The sequence below is a fragment of the Oenanthe melanoleuca genome, chromosome 4, assembly GCF_029582105.1.
Source record: "Oenanthe melanoleuca isolate GR-GAL-2019-014 chromosome 4, OMel1.0, whole genome shotgun sequence".
NCBI classification, from domain to species: domain Eukaryota; kingdom Metazoa; phylum Chordata; class Aves; order Passeriformes; family Muscicapidae; genus Oenanthe; species Oenanthe melanoleuca.
The window spans coordinates 67,133,762-67,151,154 of NC_079337.1; the positions used below are offsets into that span (position 1 = coordinate 67,133,762).

The 17,393-nt window shown below is 42.1% G+C and overlaps 1 protein-coding gene across 1 annotated transcript in view; it reads right to left on the minus strand.

Annotated features, from left to right (window-relative positions):
• The window catches only part of DDRGK1 (DDRGK domain containing 1), a 33,869-nt gene that overhangs the window by 65 nt on the left and 16,411 nt on the right, over positions 1 to 17,393 (minus strand). Inside the window, exons 4-9 of the mRNA XM_056489254.1 lie at positions 15,797 to 15,898; positions 8,399 to 8,521; positions 6,432 to 6,470; positions 3,490 to 3,546; positions 2,767 to 2,815; positions 1 to 1,414 (exon numbers count right to left, since the gene is read on the minus strand). The exon at positions 1 to 1,414 is cut by the window's left edge and continues 65 nt beyond it. Coding sequence (XP_056345229.1) covers positions 1,242 to 1,414; positions 2,767 to 2,815; positions 3,490 to 3,546; positions 6,432 to 6,470; positions 8,399 to 8,521; positions 15,797 to 15,898 — 543 coding nt within the window. The 3' untranslated portion in view covers positions 1 to 1,241. The remainder of the gene's footprint in view (positions 1,415 to 2,766; positions 2,816 to 3,489; positions 3,547 to 6,431; positions 6,471 to 8,398; positions 8,522 to 15,796; positions 15,899 to 17,393) is intronic.

Genomic DNA, 17,393 nt, shown 5'->3' on the forward strand with positions numbered 1-17,393 from the left:
AACCCAAATATTTTTTAGAAATTTAGTATGCAATCTGAAAGTAAGAGACTTTACAAGCCCCAGATGTGAAATAACCTCTTTGCTGGCTGAGGTTGGACACTGAGGATGTGCTGATCCCTCACACCAACAGTGGTGCTGGTGGAACTCCCCTCTGCTGCACTCTCACATCCAGCAGCACTGCAGAGATTAACAGGAAATGTTTCCTTCCATTGTTTTATTGCTGCCTCATCCCACTGATAATGTGGCTTTTAGTCTGCTCAAGTTCTAAGTTTGGTAGAGACAAAATCTCTTGTCCTCTCCAATTACTGTTTATTCACATAAATTCTGCTGATTTCAGAAAGGAGAATGAATGAATGATTTAAAAATAAATATTCTTATGCAGGAAATACAATGACCTGTACAATTAACACATTAATAATCATTAACTTGGCACATTAATTGCATGACTCAGTGTCTGAAGTTTTCATTTAAAAACCCCCAAACCTGCAGAACACAGAGGCCACAGGGTGGGAGTGTCTGAGGCCTTCAGACACTCTGAGCTGGCTCTGACTTCAAAGGATGAATCACCAGGATCTGCTTGGTATCAGCAGGACTGGCCTGCACAGTAAATGAGCCCAGTCAGCCCTTCCCTGGAGGGGTTTCTGTCTCTTGGCTATAGGGAAATGATGCAGCTTGTCTGCAAGTAAACTTTAAATTACATAAATCAATATATAAATATATTTATATAGCAGAAGTTTCCTGAAATAGCCCCTGGAAGTTTTAACAGAGCAACCATTCTTTCCAGAATTTCAGGATTTATTTCAGCAAGAACAAAGACAAATTTTCTTTTTGCTCTTTCCTTCCAATCTGGGTACAGCACCCAAAACCTACACACCCATGGCTGTGTCCACCACCAAGTTAAACAGCTCCATAGTGCAGAGCAAACCTGGAGAATCCTGAATGCAACCAACCCCAAATCTATTTGATACAGACACCAGAATCTGCAAACAATTAAAGTTTGTTTATTGCAAATAAATTACTGATCTTCCTGGGCTACAGGTGCATCAGTGTTTGAGCTGCTGACCAGTCTCTTGTACTCAACTTTACCATTTAACACCAGTTCTAGCAGAAGGAAAAGCAAAATTCTGAGTTTGCAGCTGATGCTTCAGAAAAGCATCCTACCTTCAGGCACAGGGGAGGTTCTTGTTTGCTTGTAGTGAGTGGTTTATTGCTGCAGAGCTCCAGGCCCTGCAGGGCTGCTCTCAGGCCATGGCTGGAGGCACAGCTCTGCTGTCAGGCTGCAGGTTGATGAGGGAGTTGCTGGCCTGGGCCAGCTCTGCAATGGACACTCGGCCTCGCTGCTTGATGTACTGAGCCACGGCTGCCATCTCCTGTGCAGTGATGTAGATGAACTTCCCTCTGTCATCAATCACACCTGGCAAAGACAGGACCCTGCAGTCAGCTCCCCTCACTCACTCTGGGATGTTGCAGCTGCAGAGGCAGCACTTCCTATCTTGGCCAGGCAGGGTTTTATCTCCTGGGTGCTGGGATTGCTCATTTTGCTCAAAGGAACACGTTCTGTGCACTGGGAACAGCTGCCTGGGAGCCCCACAGCAGCTGCTGCAGGCACCTTGTTTCCATGGAACCAGAATGTCCTGAGCTGGAAGGGACCCACCAGGATCACTGACCAGCTCCTGGCCCTGCACAGACACCCCAACAATCCCACCCTGAGCATCCCTGGCAGTGCTGTGCTCCTCTGGATGAGGAACCTTTCCCTGATATCCAAAATAAACCCCCCTGAGCCAGCTCCAGCCATTCCCTGGGTGCTGTCCCTGTCCCAGGGAGCAGAGATCAGAGCAGCCCCTGGGGAGGAAGTTGCAGAACTTGAATCCCCCCTCAGCCTCCTCTTCTCCAGGCTGAACAAGCCAAGTGCCCTCAGCTGCTCCTCACATGGATTCCTCTCCAGACCCTTCCCCATCCTGGCAGCCCTGCTTTTTTGGTGCCCATGTTCTCAGCTCAGGCAGCTGGTGGAGAAAGGCAGAGCAGGTGGGTCCAGGAGAGCCCTTGTGGGTCCAGCTCAGCCTTTCCTGCTTCCCCTCTGAAGGGAATGCAGCTCAGCTTCCAGATCTCTGTTGTTCCAACCAGACTGAGAACAAAACTCTGTTTTTGTGCATTACCAAGGCAGAGCCTCCCTGGCTTTGGGCACAGCCAAAATCCTTATCCCTGGATTCCCAGCACTTTTAGGGCATTTGGGAGGGTTTCCAGATGTTCTTGCTCAGACAGGTGTTCTCCAGCCAGGAGCACAAGATCAGGTCAATAAATGTTTGTGCTGGCACCTTTCCCCTACTTCTCCCTTGGTAAGGACAAGAGTGCCCAGCACTAAACCAACCCTGTTCATGCTCAGTCTCTGCTGCCATTCCAGCCTGGACTGGGTGGGCACAGGGCTGGGAACAAGCATTTCACTGACTCCAGCACCCTGCAGAGCTCTGGGATGTTTGCCACAAGCCACACCCCAGTCCTGGCTTGGAAACCACCCCAAATCATCCCTGTGCTCCTCTCAAATTCACATTTCAGAAGGCCCCATTTCCAGCTGGCTGCTCAGCAACCCTAAAAGGCCTTCAGCAGATGGGTAAATAAATAAAATATAAATATCTAGCTATCAAGTCCTACTAGATCCTTAAAACAGGAATGACACTGGAATTCTCTCTCTGCCACAGGGAAGGCATTTTCTGCACCACCACCTCTTCACCAGCTACAGAAAAATCCCCTTTGTGCTTTGGCTGTCACCTGTCAGGGTGCCATCTGCCATCAGGTCCTGGATTCTGTTAATTGCATCCTGTGCAGAAGAGAAAAAGGAATAAGAGACTGATCAAAAGGCAAGCAAAAAACATTTCACATGTTCAGATAAACTACAGAGGTTTATACTGAAATCTCTCAGGGTTAAGGAATGCAGTACTCCCACACAGAGAGATGCAATCAGCCCTTTGGTCTTTGAGGGAGGAGGTTTTTTTTTTTTTTTTTTTGCATTTTGGGATTAAAAATTAAAATCCCTATCCCTTAAAAGTGACTTTTATTGCAATTAAGTGCTGCTTCAAGGAGCAGGGGGTTATAGGAATCTTCCCATGGAAAGGCTGTGCAGTCTCATGAAGTTCCATGAAGCACACTGAAGTCCTTTTCCAAGGTCCTTGCTCAAAAATTCCATGTTTTTTGTATCTTTTCCTGCTCCATTTAGGAGCAAACCTCTCCTACCAATCCAAAGCAACAACTTGTTGAATTTATGGCTGGGTTTACTCTAGCATGCAGTTCCACTGCACCTTAAGTGTTGGTTGCTACAGTTCTACCTCTCCCTTTTTCTTGTTGTTATATGAGTGCAGAAGGAAATTATCATTTATATTTTAACCAGATAAATCCTTCAAGTAACTCACTGCCCACTTAAATTGAATTCTGGTTTTAGGGGGAGACAGTGGCCCAGCAAAAATTAGTATTTCCACCCCAAAAGTCAGTGCTTACCTGTGTCCTTAAGCCCAGATGTGAAGCCAAGTCCTCCAGCTGGATAACCTTTGTTTTCTGTGGAGACAAACAAGAGTTAAACTGATGAATGAGAAAGTTGGATTTTTTTTTTTTCCATTCAAATAAAAAATGTCCTAGTAAGCACTTTCCTCTGATGAAAAAGTCTCAAGTTACCTAAAGCAGGGAGCTCTGTGGAAAGACTGAGTGCTCTGACCCACTTAGGGCAAGACTCAAACACATCTGCCAGCACTGATCCTGGACTTTTCCTCACACCAGGATGAGCACAAGGAACAGCCAGGACTCTCTTCCCCCACCTCCTGAGTTTCTCAGCTGCTGCCTTTAATGTCCAGTGTGTTTTATCAAGATCCCTTTCTTCTTTGAGGGATGTTTCAAAGCACCTTTTAAATGATCACTGGTGTGTATCAGCACTTACATAAAGCCCAGGCAAGACTGGCAGCATTAAGTGCTTTAGTCTGTTTTACTGATGTCATGTGTATTAATGCCATAATAATCTTCCTAAGCAAGCCAACACCTTATTAAAATTGTCAGTGTTGGAACTGCAAATTGTCATTTTGCTTTAGACAGATTCTTCCTGCAGCTTTTCTCAGTCAGGGCACAGCCACCACTGCTCACATCTGCTTTTGTGCTTCTCTGTAGCTCCAGAGAAAACACCTGCAGTGCTTGTCTGGAGCTACTTGGTTCCTGTTTTCTTCTCTGCCAAAGTTTTAGGAGCTCATCAGTTTGGTTGCAAAAGGATGCAGTGTTTGTAAGGAGCATGGAAAAGACAAAACTGTTGGAAAGCTCAGTTAATATTCAGGACTACATTCCTAAAATCCATGTATGTACAGCCACAGGAGCTGCAGCTCCATTAACCAATTAAATACTTCAAACAATCCCTTTGTTTCTGGTCTTGAGAGCATACTGGGAGGCCACTGAAGAAATCAAGAGAGGCTGAAACAGATGAATCTCTTTCATTAATAAAATCAGACCAAAAGGAAAGCCACACACAGATTTAGCAGCTGTGAAGTTCGATGCAGCCAAGCTAGAGAACTGAATACCATGGACTGAACACATGGAACTGGAACCAGTCCATGGAATTCAGTTCTCAGAGCTGGGAACTGCCAACATTCGTCACATCTTCTTTTAAAGGGACTGGGGGGCTGGTGCAAAGCCACATGAACAAGAGAAACAGGACTTAAACCTTCACTTAAAGATATTCCCCCTCAATGACCCAGTTTAGTGGAAGCTTTCCAAGGCAGATCCTGCTGGGAATGAGAGGGGTGGGGTGGGATCAGGATGCACCCCCACATTCTGGAATACACCATGAGATCCCAGGGGAATAAAACACTTCTCTACATGCATCATGTTCTAGAGACAGGCTTAACTTTCCTCCAGCAACAGAAACACATCCACATTTTCCTGAATTTATTTCATTTTAAGGGTGCTGCTGCTGTCCTCAGCAAGGGATGAAACAGAGCCAGAGGCTGCATTTTGCTTCCAAACCTTCAAGAATGAAGCATGGGGTGAGCTATCTCCAGTCAATGATACCAGCATAAGAAATTATTCAACAGAAGAGCTAAATTCAATTTTGGTTTTAAAAAAATGCCAATTACTCTTAATTTATACATTTTTTTCAGACAGCTACGAGCAGCTCAGCACTGCTTCCTGTCAATGGTTTCTGTGAACAGAACAGGAGATGAGGGCAATACATAATCTATACATTAAGCACACTTTCAAGATTAAAGAAAAATACTTAAAACTTGTGAAAGAAAGCGATGCCCCAGTTCTGCAGCTCAGCTCTGCAGAGGAAATCAGGTGTCGAATATTCAGACTTCAGTTTCCAGCCCAAGTTTAATTTCTCTGACGTCAAGATGAAGTGACTGATACAAAACTTAGTGCTGAAACACTGAGCTGGGAGTTTGTGACTAATCTGGTGCATCCACCACAACCCCTGGAGCAATGGGCAGAGTCTGCCCTGGTTGTAGAAACCTCTCAGTGTTTGTGGGGGATCCCAAGGATCTGGAATCTCCTTTTTTACCTACAGAGGTGAAGGAGAGGCAGAGAGCAGCCAGCAGAGCTTTGGAGGGCTCTGCACTGAGCTCTCCAGAACTGCCTGGCACTCACTCCAAAGGACTCTCCAAGGAGAGTTACCCATGGCAAAGGGATAATGGACATGCAAAGCCGGCCCAAAGCTGAGATTTTGGAATACAAAATGATTAGCAGCTCACTAAGCATCCAGGTGATTTCCTTGCTAGAGAAGCCTTGCACACACTTCACACATCCTGAGAGTTCAGAAAGGGATTCATTAGGAAAAAAGATTTGCATGACAGTGTTGGAGTGAGAGGAGAAAAATGCATCTGACCTTTGATATGGCAATAGTGAAGAGCATTTGCCCTCACAGATCAAAAGCAGGAACACAGCCCAGGTTTTAAACAACCAGCCATACAATGGGATGAAAAGGAGACTGACACACCCTGGTTAAAACAAGGGAGCTGCTGCTTAAACATTAAGACAACATTGGAAGCTGCACGGATAGAAAAAAGTGAAGGAACCAAAAATCAAAAACCTTCTGGTACAGCAACTCTCCTTCCTGCTGAGCTCACATGGAGAGACTGTTTATAAATCAGTGGCTGATGGTCACAAACAAAAAATCCTGAATGCCTCAAATCCCAATCCACACAAACTCTGAGGGAGATCCACCAGGTCTGTCTTTGTACCAAAGGGCAAGAGCCACATCCTGCCCCAAAAACCAGGACCCAGCTGGAATGAAACCATTTAAGCAATGATGGAAGTGCTTGTGCTGGTTCAGAAAATACATGTATTGAAGGTATCACTTTTGTTACTTGTTGAATATTTAAATAAATGAAAGAGGAAGTAAAGATGTCCCTCTTACATAAAAGATATTTTACACCATCTAAGGAGAAAAAGCAAAGGCACCTTACCTTAACATATTCCAGGAATTCCATAAGAAAGCTGCGAGACTGGGGACAGCAAGGAAAACAATTATTTTAAATTCATGAGTATTAAATGCATCAAAAACTTGCTGAAAGTGTTTAGATTGCAAAATTCCTAAGTTTTAACTACACACACTGAGACATTGGACTGGGAAGAAAAATAATCTAGATTTAATCTTCATGAGGAATTTCTGAGAGGTATGTTATAAATATGTGGCTCAGGTACAATTTGTTTCCTGAAAGGTTATTGTGCAATTTTTTATTTTTTCCATCATAAACCCTGAAATAACCACACCTGGGTGAGTTCAAGCATTGTGATCACACAGCAAGGCCATTTTGTGCAGAGGAAAACCCAGAGTGACTCAGGAGCTGCAGATGGCCAAGTGCAGCACAGCAGCCGTGGAGGCTCAAGCATTTCACAGCCATGCACCTGAAACCCAGTGCATCAGCTGAGCAGCTGAGTTCAGAGACAATGCAAACAGTGTGCACTGAAGTTAGAAGCAGATCAGGTTACTCTGCACCCCTGGAAATCAATCAGCCTTTATTAACTGGTGAGATCTGGAGCTTGATTTTCAGCACAACAGCCCCCACAACACAAGGCAGAGTCAGCTTTTCTAACAGGACACTGAAATGCTTCAGTACCTCAGCCACCACGAGGCCAGGGTGCCTACTTAATTTCTTGCTTATTTCTGCTGTCTCCAAATAACTCTGGACCTGTTATTATTTCTGAATATGACTTTTAAATCACCTGCAATTCAAGTTCTAACTCCCCACCCCACCAAAGTCATCTCAGGTTGAGATCCAGGCACCATCAACTGCCTGCCAAGCTCTTCCAGGTGAGGAACACCCTCCTCTGTTCTGACACTGAGGGAGATTATTTCTCCTTAACAGGCAGCTGAAGGAACATGGACAATCAACACATTTGTAGTGGAACACATCGAAATTTAGGGATAATCTCATGTCTTAACAGGACAGGTACAGATTTTTGAAGGAATTCTTTCAATAAAAGTTTGCATTTTGCTGTTCACTGCATTTTAGGGAATTCCCCAGCACCAGACAGAACTTTTGATGTTAAACCTGGTGTGATGGAGGAATTTTTCTTGATGGGAAGGGGTCCATAGTGAGAACTTGTAATGAGTCAGTGCTGCTTGACATTAGGCACAATCTGCTGTGCTCAAAGCCACTCTCAGTCACACTAAAGCAAAATCCATTTAATTCCAGAGTCTCCTCAGCAGAGGAGCAAATGTACACATGGCCCTGAAATAAATCCTTCCCAAGAAATGCACTGGACAGCTCAAATTGGCAGCTACAACCCAAGAGCAATTCCAGGATGTGACAGCAAATAAATTGTGTCTAACAGGTTTTCACCAGACAAAACAAAAACTCTGCCTCCTGTAACAGCAGAACTTTTCCAGGTTTATTGTGATTTTATATCAAGTACCACATTTCACCCACCATCCCCAGCAGCTCTGCAGGCAGCCACAAGAGCAGGACTGTGGGTTTGCCCTGGGGATTCCCTTTTCAGAAGCCTTTTGAGACAAGAGCTTGGTTTTAAATTTGATTTCACAGCAGCTCTCTTGGTGTAGAAAATAAAGCCAAACCCAAAGTCTGTGGGCACTTTCAAACTCCAAATTCAACTTTATTGGCTCAGTGTCTGTGGGTAAGGCCGAGAGATTATCTGAATTCAAGAATGAGTTTTAGTTCAGTTCTCAGACACAGGGAGGACAAGAACTCATTTCCAGCAAGTTCCCTCAGAACTCTAAAACAACCTGTAGGAGTCTGGTATGAGGAAGAGCAGCATTCCCTAGGAAATATTCCAGGGTTAACCTGTGCCACAGACACAATTTAGCTTTCACAAGCAAAAACCTTTGGCTGACTCCTAGTTTTAAGTTCATTTTACATGAATGCAGCAAGTCTACCAAGAGAAGGGGAAGTGCAGAACCAGCCCCACATACCTGTTCCTCTGTCATTGCTTCTTCAACCCCCTCCTCTTCAACTACAAAACTTTCCTTCAGCTTCAGGTACTCTTCATATTCTCTCTTCTCCTCTTCTTCCTTTGCCTTCCTTTTTTCCTCTTCCTGGACAGAAAAGATGACAAGTGGTCAGTTTGCTCTTTCCCAAGTCAGGTTTTAAGTGAAGCAGCATCTTCTTTCTCTGCAGCCAGCACATAAAAAGTTTTTAAGATGAGCCTAAGTTGTGCCTTGATGGCACAGCCAGTGTCAGAAGCCACCCCTGAGGCAGTGACCATCTCACACCCAGGGCTGGCTCTTACCAGAGCTGACAGAGGGCAGAAAACCACTCTTAAATAGCAACCTGCCTGCTTCATTTGCATGAATCTGCTGCTTCTGACAGGAAGTCCCTGCCCCTCCCTGCACTTTGAAGCAACGTCCACATTTTTGGTTACTGGCCCCAGTTCTGCTCTGCCACTGCAGGACACTGGGAGTGCTCACAGGGAAAACTGGAGCTGCACTGGTGGAGAGAAAAAAACAGCCTGTAAAAGTTTCAAGTAAAATCAAGTTTTCAAGGAAAATCTCTTTCTTAGGAAAACTTTCTTCCAGCAAACTGTGCCTACATGGAATATAAATTATTATATAAAGTATTTTAGGCACAGAAGGCAAAGCATGATTGTATTAACAAAAGGGGTTTTTTACATGTTGTTTGTTAAACAAAAGCTTCAGGCTTTTAGTTATCTGCAAGAAAAAATCTTCATGGCTTACCCAGAAATAAATATTAAAGCCTTAAAGCCCACAATAAGGATGACCCAGAAAACTCCAAGGCCAGCACCAATGACAGGGTGAATTCACATCTTCACAAATTGAAAGGATGATTAAAGGTTTGGGAATGTGACAGATTACTTAGAAAAATGTTTCAAATAAGAAAAGGTTTTTTTACTGGGAACTCTTAAATGTTCAGCTTTCCATTATTTTCATTATTTTTCTCTGAGATTGGACTTGATGATGTCAGAGGCCTTTTCCAATCTAAAAGATTCCATGGCTCACACAGAACAAAAATGTTTCCCTACAGGACAGTTTCTTCCACAGAGGAATTTCTGTTTGTGCAGCACCTGGTACAAAGAGATTCCAAAAGGATCTGGCCCCTGGCTCCATCACATTCCAGAGGCTGAATAAAACAAACAGAGGAGTTATTCACATTTCAGTGACAACCCCAGGGCATTCCTCTGTCATTATCAGAGGAATTGATCGTTTAAAGAACAATGATATTGATTTCTAAATGCTTGCCATGCTACATCTTTGACATTAATATGCTAATTGCTTCCTTAAATAGCTGGAATGTAAATATTTGTTCCATTAAAACAGGGAGAGAGGAACAGGTCATTCAGTATATAGAAAATATATCCATATTAAAAAGATGCCCTTTGATAAAAACAAAGAGTATTTGGTCCTGTTTTTATTTCATCAAATTCCCAGAAAGTCAGGAGAAAGAATCCTGCCAACATCCAAGAATGAGAAAAACAGGACTGAAAGGATCTTAGTGTATCTGCAAAGCCAAATTCATTTTTTAAACTGCTATCTTATGAAAAATCTACAGATCTGAGGAAGCTCTTGAGACTAAACAAGATCATTTTTGGGTCATTCATCACCACAACAATTAATCCAACAGCAGATTTTTTTTCCTTATATGCACTCCAGATGCCAAGAACAACATAACCATATTTCATTTGGAAGCAACAGCAATTGTTCTCTTCTTGTAAGTGCATTAAATTTAATCTTGATCCTGGAAAGAAGAGAATAATGTTCTTCCCCTGGTCTATTAGAGAGGTTGTAATTCAGTAGGATTTGAAATGAGGAAAAAAAAAAAGCCAATCACAAAGCCTCAAAATTGCTTTGGTAAATAATTTCTAGATTGTTCTGCAAAAAAAAATAAAAGAGCAGAAGACAGTGTCCCATTTGTAACTAAGAGCAACAATAACTAAAACACATTTTCCTGCTTCTGGAAGGTCTAACAAATGAGCCAGGCTCCTTCCTGTGGTCCTTCCCTACCTGAAAAACAGCACTTTGCATTTTTTGGAAGCATCCCAGCACGTTGCTCTCAGCACTTCCATTCCCCACACATGCAGAAAGCAGCCCTGCTGTGACACAGCAAAGCACTCAGCTACCAGCCCCTCTTTTGCCAACAGGAGTTTGTTTTCCAGATGCTGAATTGTGATCAGCAGAGCATTTCCAGGTGCTCTGAGCCACTGCTTTGGTAGCTGAAGTGTGGCAGCCCTCAAAGCTTCCTGGTGCTTGCAGCTTTCTCTCTACCATTAAGTATTTCCAGCTGCTTTTTTTTCAGCTAAAAATTAAAAATTCATGCAGAGCCTCACATGTTTTACAACCTAAATTCACCTATGATTCAATCTGTAGGGAAAAAAAAATCAATTTATCTAAACTGCAGCTTGGTTCAGACAAGAGGAGAGATGACTTTGCACAAGTGCCCAGGGAGAAGCAAGGGCAGGCTGAGCAGGGGAACCCTGGCACGGTCAGGATGTTTGGGAATATTTATTTTTTTGTTTTACCGTCTCTCTAATCCTCTTCTCTCATGCTGATGGAGCAGTGTGGGAGCTGCAGGGTCAAACTGAGACAGCAGCAGCCCACAAAATAGCAATTCCATAGAAATAACCCAGGCATGGAACCACCAGAGCCCCTGAGGGGCTGCTCCTCAGACTGAGCCCAGACTTGGGGGCACTGGGCTCAAACTCACCTTTCCAGCCCCTGAACTTGTGGCTCAGAGCAGAGAGTGTCTGGGTGGGGTGCTGGGGAAATCCCAGCAGGTGGAAATTTGGTAACTGCAGATGCTCATCTTAAGCTGCCTGCTTTTTTTTTTTTTTTTTTTTTTTTTCTCCTCACCCATCTAAATGTTACCCAGACTGGGGACTTGAACATTGTAAAGATTTCTTTTTGATTTGTTTATTCCACTGCATGTGAAGAACAAACTATCCCCCTCTGACCACATTTTTATTGAACAAATAATAAATAAATGTGTCACTCAAATCTTTGTTTTCTGTTCTTCTTCTCACCCAGTGCCCCCTGCCCACCAAGAACCTGCATGTGTAAGTAAAAGCAGATATACAGATATGAATTACACAGGAATTCCAATTCTGTGTTTTACCTGCAAAAAATGGTGAACTTTAAGTTTTAAGTCTAAAAATCAGTAGTACTGTGAAATTTTTTGTTAAGTAATAGCTTAAGAAAAAGATGAAGTTCAATTATGTGTTATGCTTTTGCTTTATTTGCTTTTAGTAGGACAAATTTACCAATTAGCCAACTTAAAATAAGTGTTTAAGTAACTTTAGCTAATGTATGAAGTTTAAATACAATGTCTGTCCAACACAACCCCAAAAAATCTGGTTTTCACTGGCTTAGTCAGTGTACCAAACCTAATTATACAAGAAAAATCAAGTTTTAGTTGAAGACATTTCTCCTTATCATGCTATATATAAAAATCAAATCTTTTAGTGTAATCAGACTTCTTTAGTTCAGCCTGCATTTAATAATGTAACTTTTCAATTACCATGAAGAATGTTTTTAATCTGTGGAAATAAAGCTCAGCTCCTCTGAGATCATCACCCTCTGTTTGCCTCTCACCTTGATCCCAGGGATTATTTAAAACACATTCCCTGTGCCAACTGCACAAGAGCCCAAATTTTACCAAGTGAAATCTCTCTTAGACCTCCAGCTGGAAGTACACCTTGATTTTTGGGATCATAAATTGTTCAGGAGTTGTGGGATGCTGCTTGGGTGGAGAAAATCTCACTGGCAGTGAGAAAAGCAAACACTGGACACTCTTCAGCCACACCTGCTCCCTGCCATTCCTTTATTTGTGGCTGTTTCCTTATTTTCATGTTTAGAGACATGAAAAGAAACCCTCCTGGTACAGCATCCAGATTTTGAATTGTCAGCACAGGTTCTGCAGGAAGCCAAAAGGGACTTTGCAGAGAATAATTTGGCACAGAGCAGATGGATCTGTAGGATTCCTGCCCCCCTCACTACTTAGACAGAATAAGTGTCCTTATCCCCTCAAAATCAGAGAATGAGATTTTTTGCAGTTTTCAACTTGTACCCCCTTAGGAGAAATTCATTTTGAGGGAAGTACACACACTTGAAAATTGATGCTTAAATTGAAATTATGGAGTGGTTCTCCATCAGCCTCCAGAAATGCATTGTTTATGCAGGAAAAATGGATATAAATAGCAAACAGATAATGAAGAGTGCTCTGCTGAACAAATCTTTATGTTCACATAATAAAGCAACTAAAACTTGGTGCCTCTTACATGCTCAAAGAGTCAAAACTTTAGGGTCAAACCTTCCAGAGGATCCCTGTGATCCTCATTTCTACATTTCATTGACCCTCATTTCTACAGCTCTGAAAATCCAGGTCGTTTTTATTTAGGCACTTAAATGCAAATTTACCAAAATCTCTGTGCACAGGCAAAGGAAAAAAAGCTTTTTATGTGAGCAAACTGCCAGGTTTTGTCTTCAGACTCTGTTTTGCAACACCAGAGGAAGCTCACTCTCATTGATAAGGTGTTGGCTGCTAAACCAGCTCACCACCAAAAAACTCCAAGACTGAAAGGGAAATCCCCAGGGTAAAGCAGAGCTGAAGCAAATGCCAATTATAAAGGAGCTTCCTCAGGCCTGTAGCCAATCAGCTCAGCAGAACACTGGAAAGGAAACTTGAATTTAAAAATACATGATCTGGTTTGCAACACTCAAGTCAAGGGGCAACCACATTTTATTTATAAGTGCATACAAATCTATTGAAATAGAAGCAGAGGGTATTTTTCTCAAGAGTAGGCAAGATTTTAGCCCCCATAAGTCCTTCAAGGTGCAGTTCCCACCTGTCAGCACAATTTCAGTAGCACTTCTTGGGTGAGAGACTGGAAAAAAAGGTTCAAGTGGAATTTAGCTACCAAAGCTGGCTCTGCTTGTTTGGGGACTTGCCCCTGCCAGTGAACCTGCAGAAATATTCTGATGTACTGGGACAGGAAGGGGAAAATGACTTATCTGACATACTTCACTTTCTCAGGCAAACTTCAGTGATAAACTGAATTTTTTGTGCCTTGTGGGATTATATAAACTACAGCAATGTCAGTGACCAAAATGCCTCTTAAAAAAACAGCTGTCCCCTGGTTTTTATCTCCTGTCAGTCACTACTTGAGGTATCTTTCAGAATTTTGCCTTTCCACCTCCTAATTTAGGTGAGAGAATGGAATCATCACATTTGCAGTCCACAAGGCCTTCCTGGTGACAAGATATTACCTGGTGCAATGAAGAATTCCTCCTCTAGAGGAAAATAAATGACATTTTATCCTATGTATTGCATAAACCCAATGATCCTCTCACTGAGGCTGTGCCTTTTCCATCACACCATCAGTCTGTAACAAGACTGGAAAGATGAGATGTTCTGAGCCTAAGGACAGGCTCTCTTCAAAATGTTCTGTTTCCTGTTGCAGATTTAAAATTACCAGAAAACAGCTGAGCATGGACATTAAATATTGTCAGATATATTTACTTTGATCCACGCTCCAAATGTTCAGCAGTTACTGGATTATCAACTTAAGACACAAGCAAAAAAAACTAAATATTGAAAGCACTTTCCTCTGAGAGGCAGAATAATGTTCCTGATGTAGCCTGGTGGGTGAGCTTGCTGTCCTGATAAACACTGGGAAAACAAATCATTTAACCAAACTAAAATAACTTAAAATTACAGGATTTAAATAGGTAGGTATTGGCTAAAGTGATCAAGCTGGATTCAGGCATTTGAGCAATGTTCTAGGAAGTACTCTGTGGATTGCTGTGCACAAAATTTAAAAATAAACAAATGAAGAAATAAAGAAATAAAATCAGAGCCTTAGTTTGTATTCCTCTTTTTCCCTGAGCCTTGTGAAGTAGAAGTGCTGGAATGCAGTCTTTACTAGGACCAGAAACAAGTAAGAGTTTCCTCATTCAACCAAAAATAAATTACACAGCCCTCAACTGAACAGAAACAAAATTAAAAGAAAGTAAATAAGTATTTCTCTGTGAAGAGATGCCTGGTTGAAATTTCTCCTTTATTTTCTACTCAAATTTTCAACTGTGCCTGAGTTAACCCAGCTCAATCGCTAAAGCCCAGGTGAAACCCCAGCAGAACAACTCAGTCCTGTGCTACAGCTTCCTTAGGGCAGGCTGGCCCAGTTTAGGTGGAATTTGCTTAAAAATTCACCTGCTGTGCTTTGCTGTGCTGTCTGCCACCCTGCAAGGGACTGGAAGTTCCAGTGTCACTTAATGTCCCTGTCCAGCCAGTGTGACTCAAGTCCCCCAAAGCACTGGAGCCATTTCAGCTCGTTCTTTCAAAAATATGAAACTCTTAGAACTTCAGGAAAATATTAAAGAAATAAATTTGTACATCTCTCTTGGAAGGGAAGCTGTGGAATTATTGGTCCTCTGGAAGTTTGGTCAAGCTGCTTTATAAAATCTCAGACTTCTCTACATGTCCTGATGTTGTAGTGCTGACATTCTCCTCCTCCAATTTCTGAAATTCAAGATTTCTACTGATGGAAACTGAGAGTTCAGAAGGAAAAGGATTTTTGGGGAGTAACTCCAGAGCTAAATGGACATTCACATAAAGATCTCATTGATATAATCTGTATGTGGAATGTATGGATTATTTTTTTAAATTGCTTTATTCTGCCTTCGACAGAGGAAAGCAAAAATTGTCTTTTCCTTCTTAAAATATTATCAGCAACACACCCCACTTACACAACCTGTACTTGGAGCAAATTAAAAGAAATCTGCTCCCCACAAACCAGACACAAATTTCCAAAAAAATGCACAGTGAGAGCTGGGGGTTGCAATTTTTCATCTCAGGACTGTGCAGAACACCTCTGTCCTTTCCACCACACAGCTTGCAGCAACACCAGAGCATGAAGTTGTCAGCCAGCAGCACTGATGGCCTGAGTACAAAAAGCAGCTCTGAAGTCAAGTTTTCCTCCCTCACTAATGAAAAGTCTTCAACAAAAGCATTTCAGTTGAGCAGTACCTGTTTTTCTGGGTCACCTCTGCTAACATATGCACAGCTCAGGGATCTTTAATTGGGAAGCACATGCAAATACATAGAATTAGAATGAAATCATACAAATTTCACACAACTCTTGCAAAATCAGCTGCTGCTGCTGCCATTCACTTTCTGCCCTGCTGGTCCCAGCTCAGAGGGAACAGGGCAAGGTGTGAATCTCCATCCTTAGGAGACACTCAGGCTGGGCTGGTTGAAGTCCTGAGCTCCCAGTCCTGGGCATGGCTGCAGCCTGTGTCCCTGCAGGGCAGTCCCAGAGCAGACTGCCTCAGTGTTTGCACAGATAACACAACCATTCCCACCTGGCGTTCCTCCTCCAGACGGATCCTCTCCTCCTCTCTCCGCCTCTCCTCCTCTCTTTTCCACTCCAGCTTTCTCCGTTCTTCCCTCTCTGCTTCTTCAGCCTAAAATAAACATGATACAAGCCAAGCTTTACTCCTTTTTAAAATCTACACTTTAAAATTTCATATCATGATGCCATGAGGGGATTTCTTACCACCTTTTAGATGCCTGCTCAGAAAGAAACATCAAAAAGAAGAATAATAAAAAGCCATTATCATTCCACTTCCCCTCCCCTTCAGCACACTCATCATTGTGGTAAATTTAGAAATTACCCTCCTCACTTGTCTTATCTGTATCTCAGTAACAGTTTAAGTTTTGAATGTGCTTGTGAGCTTATTACAACAGTGATGTTAAGCAATGCTGTGTTACAGAATTCTATTTCTCCTTACTTGGAGTTTAGTTAAAATGGACTCTAAGAAAGCAAAAAAGGATTTGAAACACAAACTTTAAAAATAAAGTACATTCAAATGTATCCATAACCTGGGTAGAATCTCTCACAGAAAAAGCTGCAATGGTCTCTTGAAATAATTTTATTTTTGTTTTTAAGCCAAAGAGGTTGTTGCAAAATGAGGGAAAAATAAAAAGGGTGTTTAGTGTATTTTTTAAGGATTTTTTTTCAGGCTCTTCAGGATACTTAAATTTGAAAATATATTAAGAGGACAAGGAGAAAATATTCTAGTGGAGGATTTGGCTTTGAGCGTTTCAGAAAAAAAGCCCCATCCAAGGAATTTATCTGTCTACATGGGAAAATAAAAATCAGCATGTCTTAAAATGAAACAGAAGATTCCTTGCTCTACCAACTGATGCTTATCCAACTTCATTCAGCTTTGCTCAGATTTTCCACAAAAAAAACAAAAAAAGAGAAGGAAAATTAAATACAATGAGAATGGAGAGTAACAAAATCATGAAAGCACTGACTGAGAAAAGATTTGTAATGGAAGTTTATATATAACCAATAATTAAGTTTATTACCAACTGCTCCATCTATTACACTGGATTTAAACCTCAGTTGACACTAAAATTCCCAACTTGGGATTTCAAAAGCTTTAAAAATGTTCATACAGAACAATACAGAATCTGAAAGAAAGAAATAGAACAATTCCAAGGAAAATGCACAAATGCTGCCCTCAGAAGTCTGAAAAGCCTCTTGCTTCCCTGGAATTAACACCAAAATGCTTTTCATCTCCCCCAGGCTGTAAAAACAATAAATATGGCAGAACACAGATAAAACCAAAGCAAGTTTTACACTCTGAGAGCACCTGAACCACTCCTCCCAACCCCACTCCACCATGGCTGGGTGCATTTTTAAGGGCAGACAGAGCTGTCATTAAGCTGGAAAGCAACAGAAACATCCAAGAAAAAGAATTAAAAAGTTTAATTCCTCTCCTCCCCACGAGTCTGAACAGAAAGGAAATGAGGCACTGTTTGCCATGGCCTTCTTGGGCCAGCAAAAAGGTGAATTTACATTTTCAAGATAAAACAACCATTTAGTGATGACACTGCCTTTGCTTTTCAGGGCTGTGCTATCCCCAGTTCTCTGCTGAGCTGTTCAGGCTC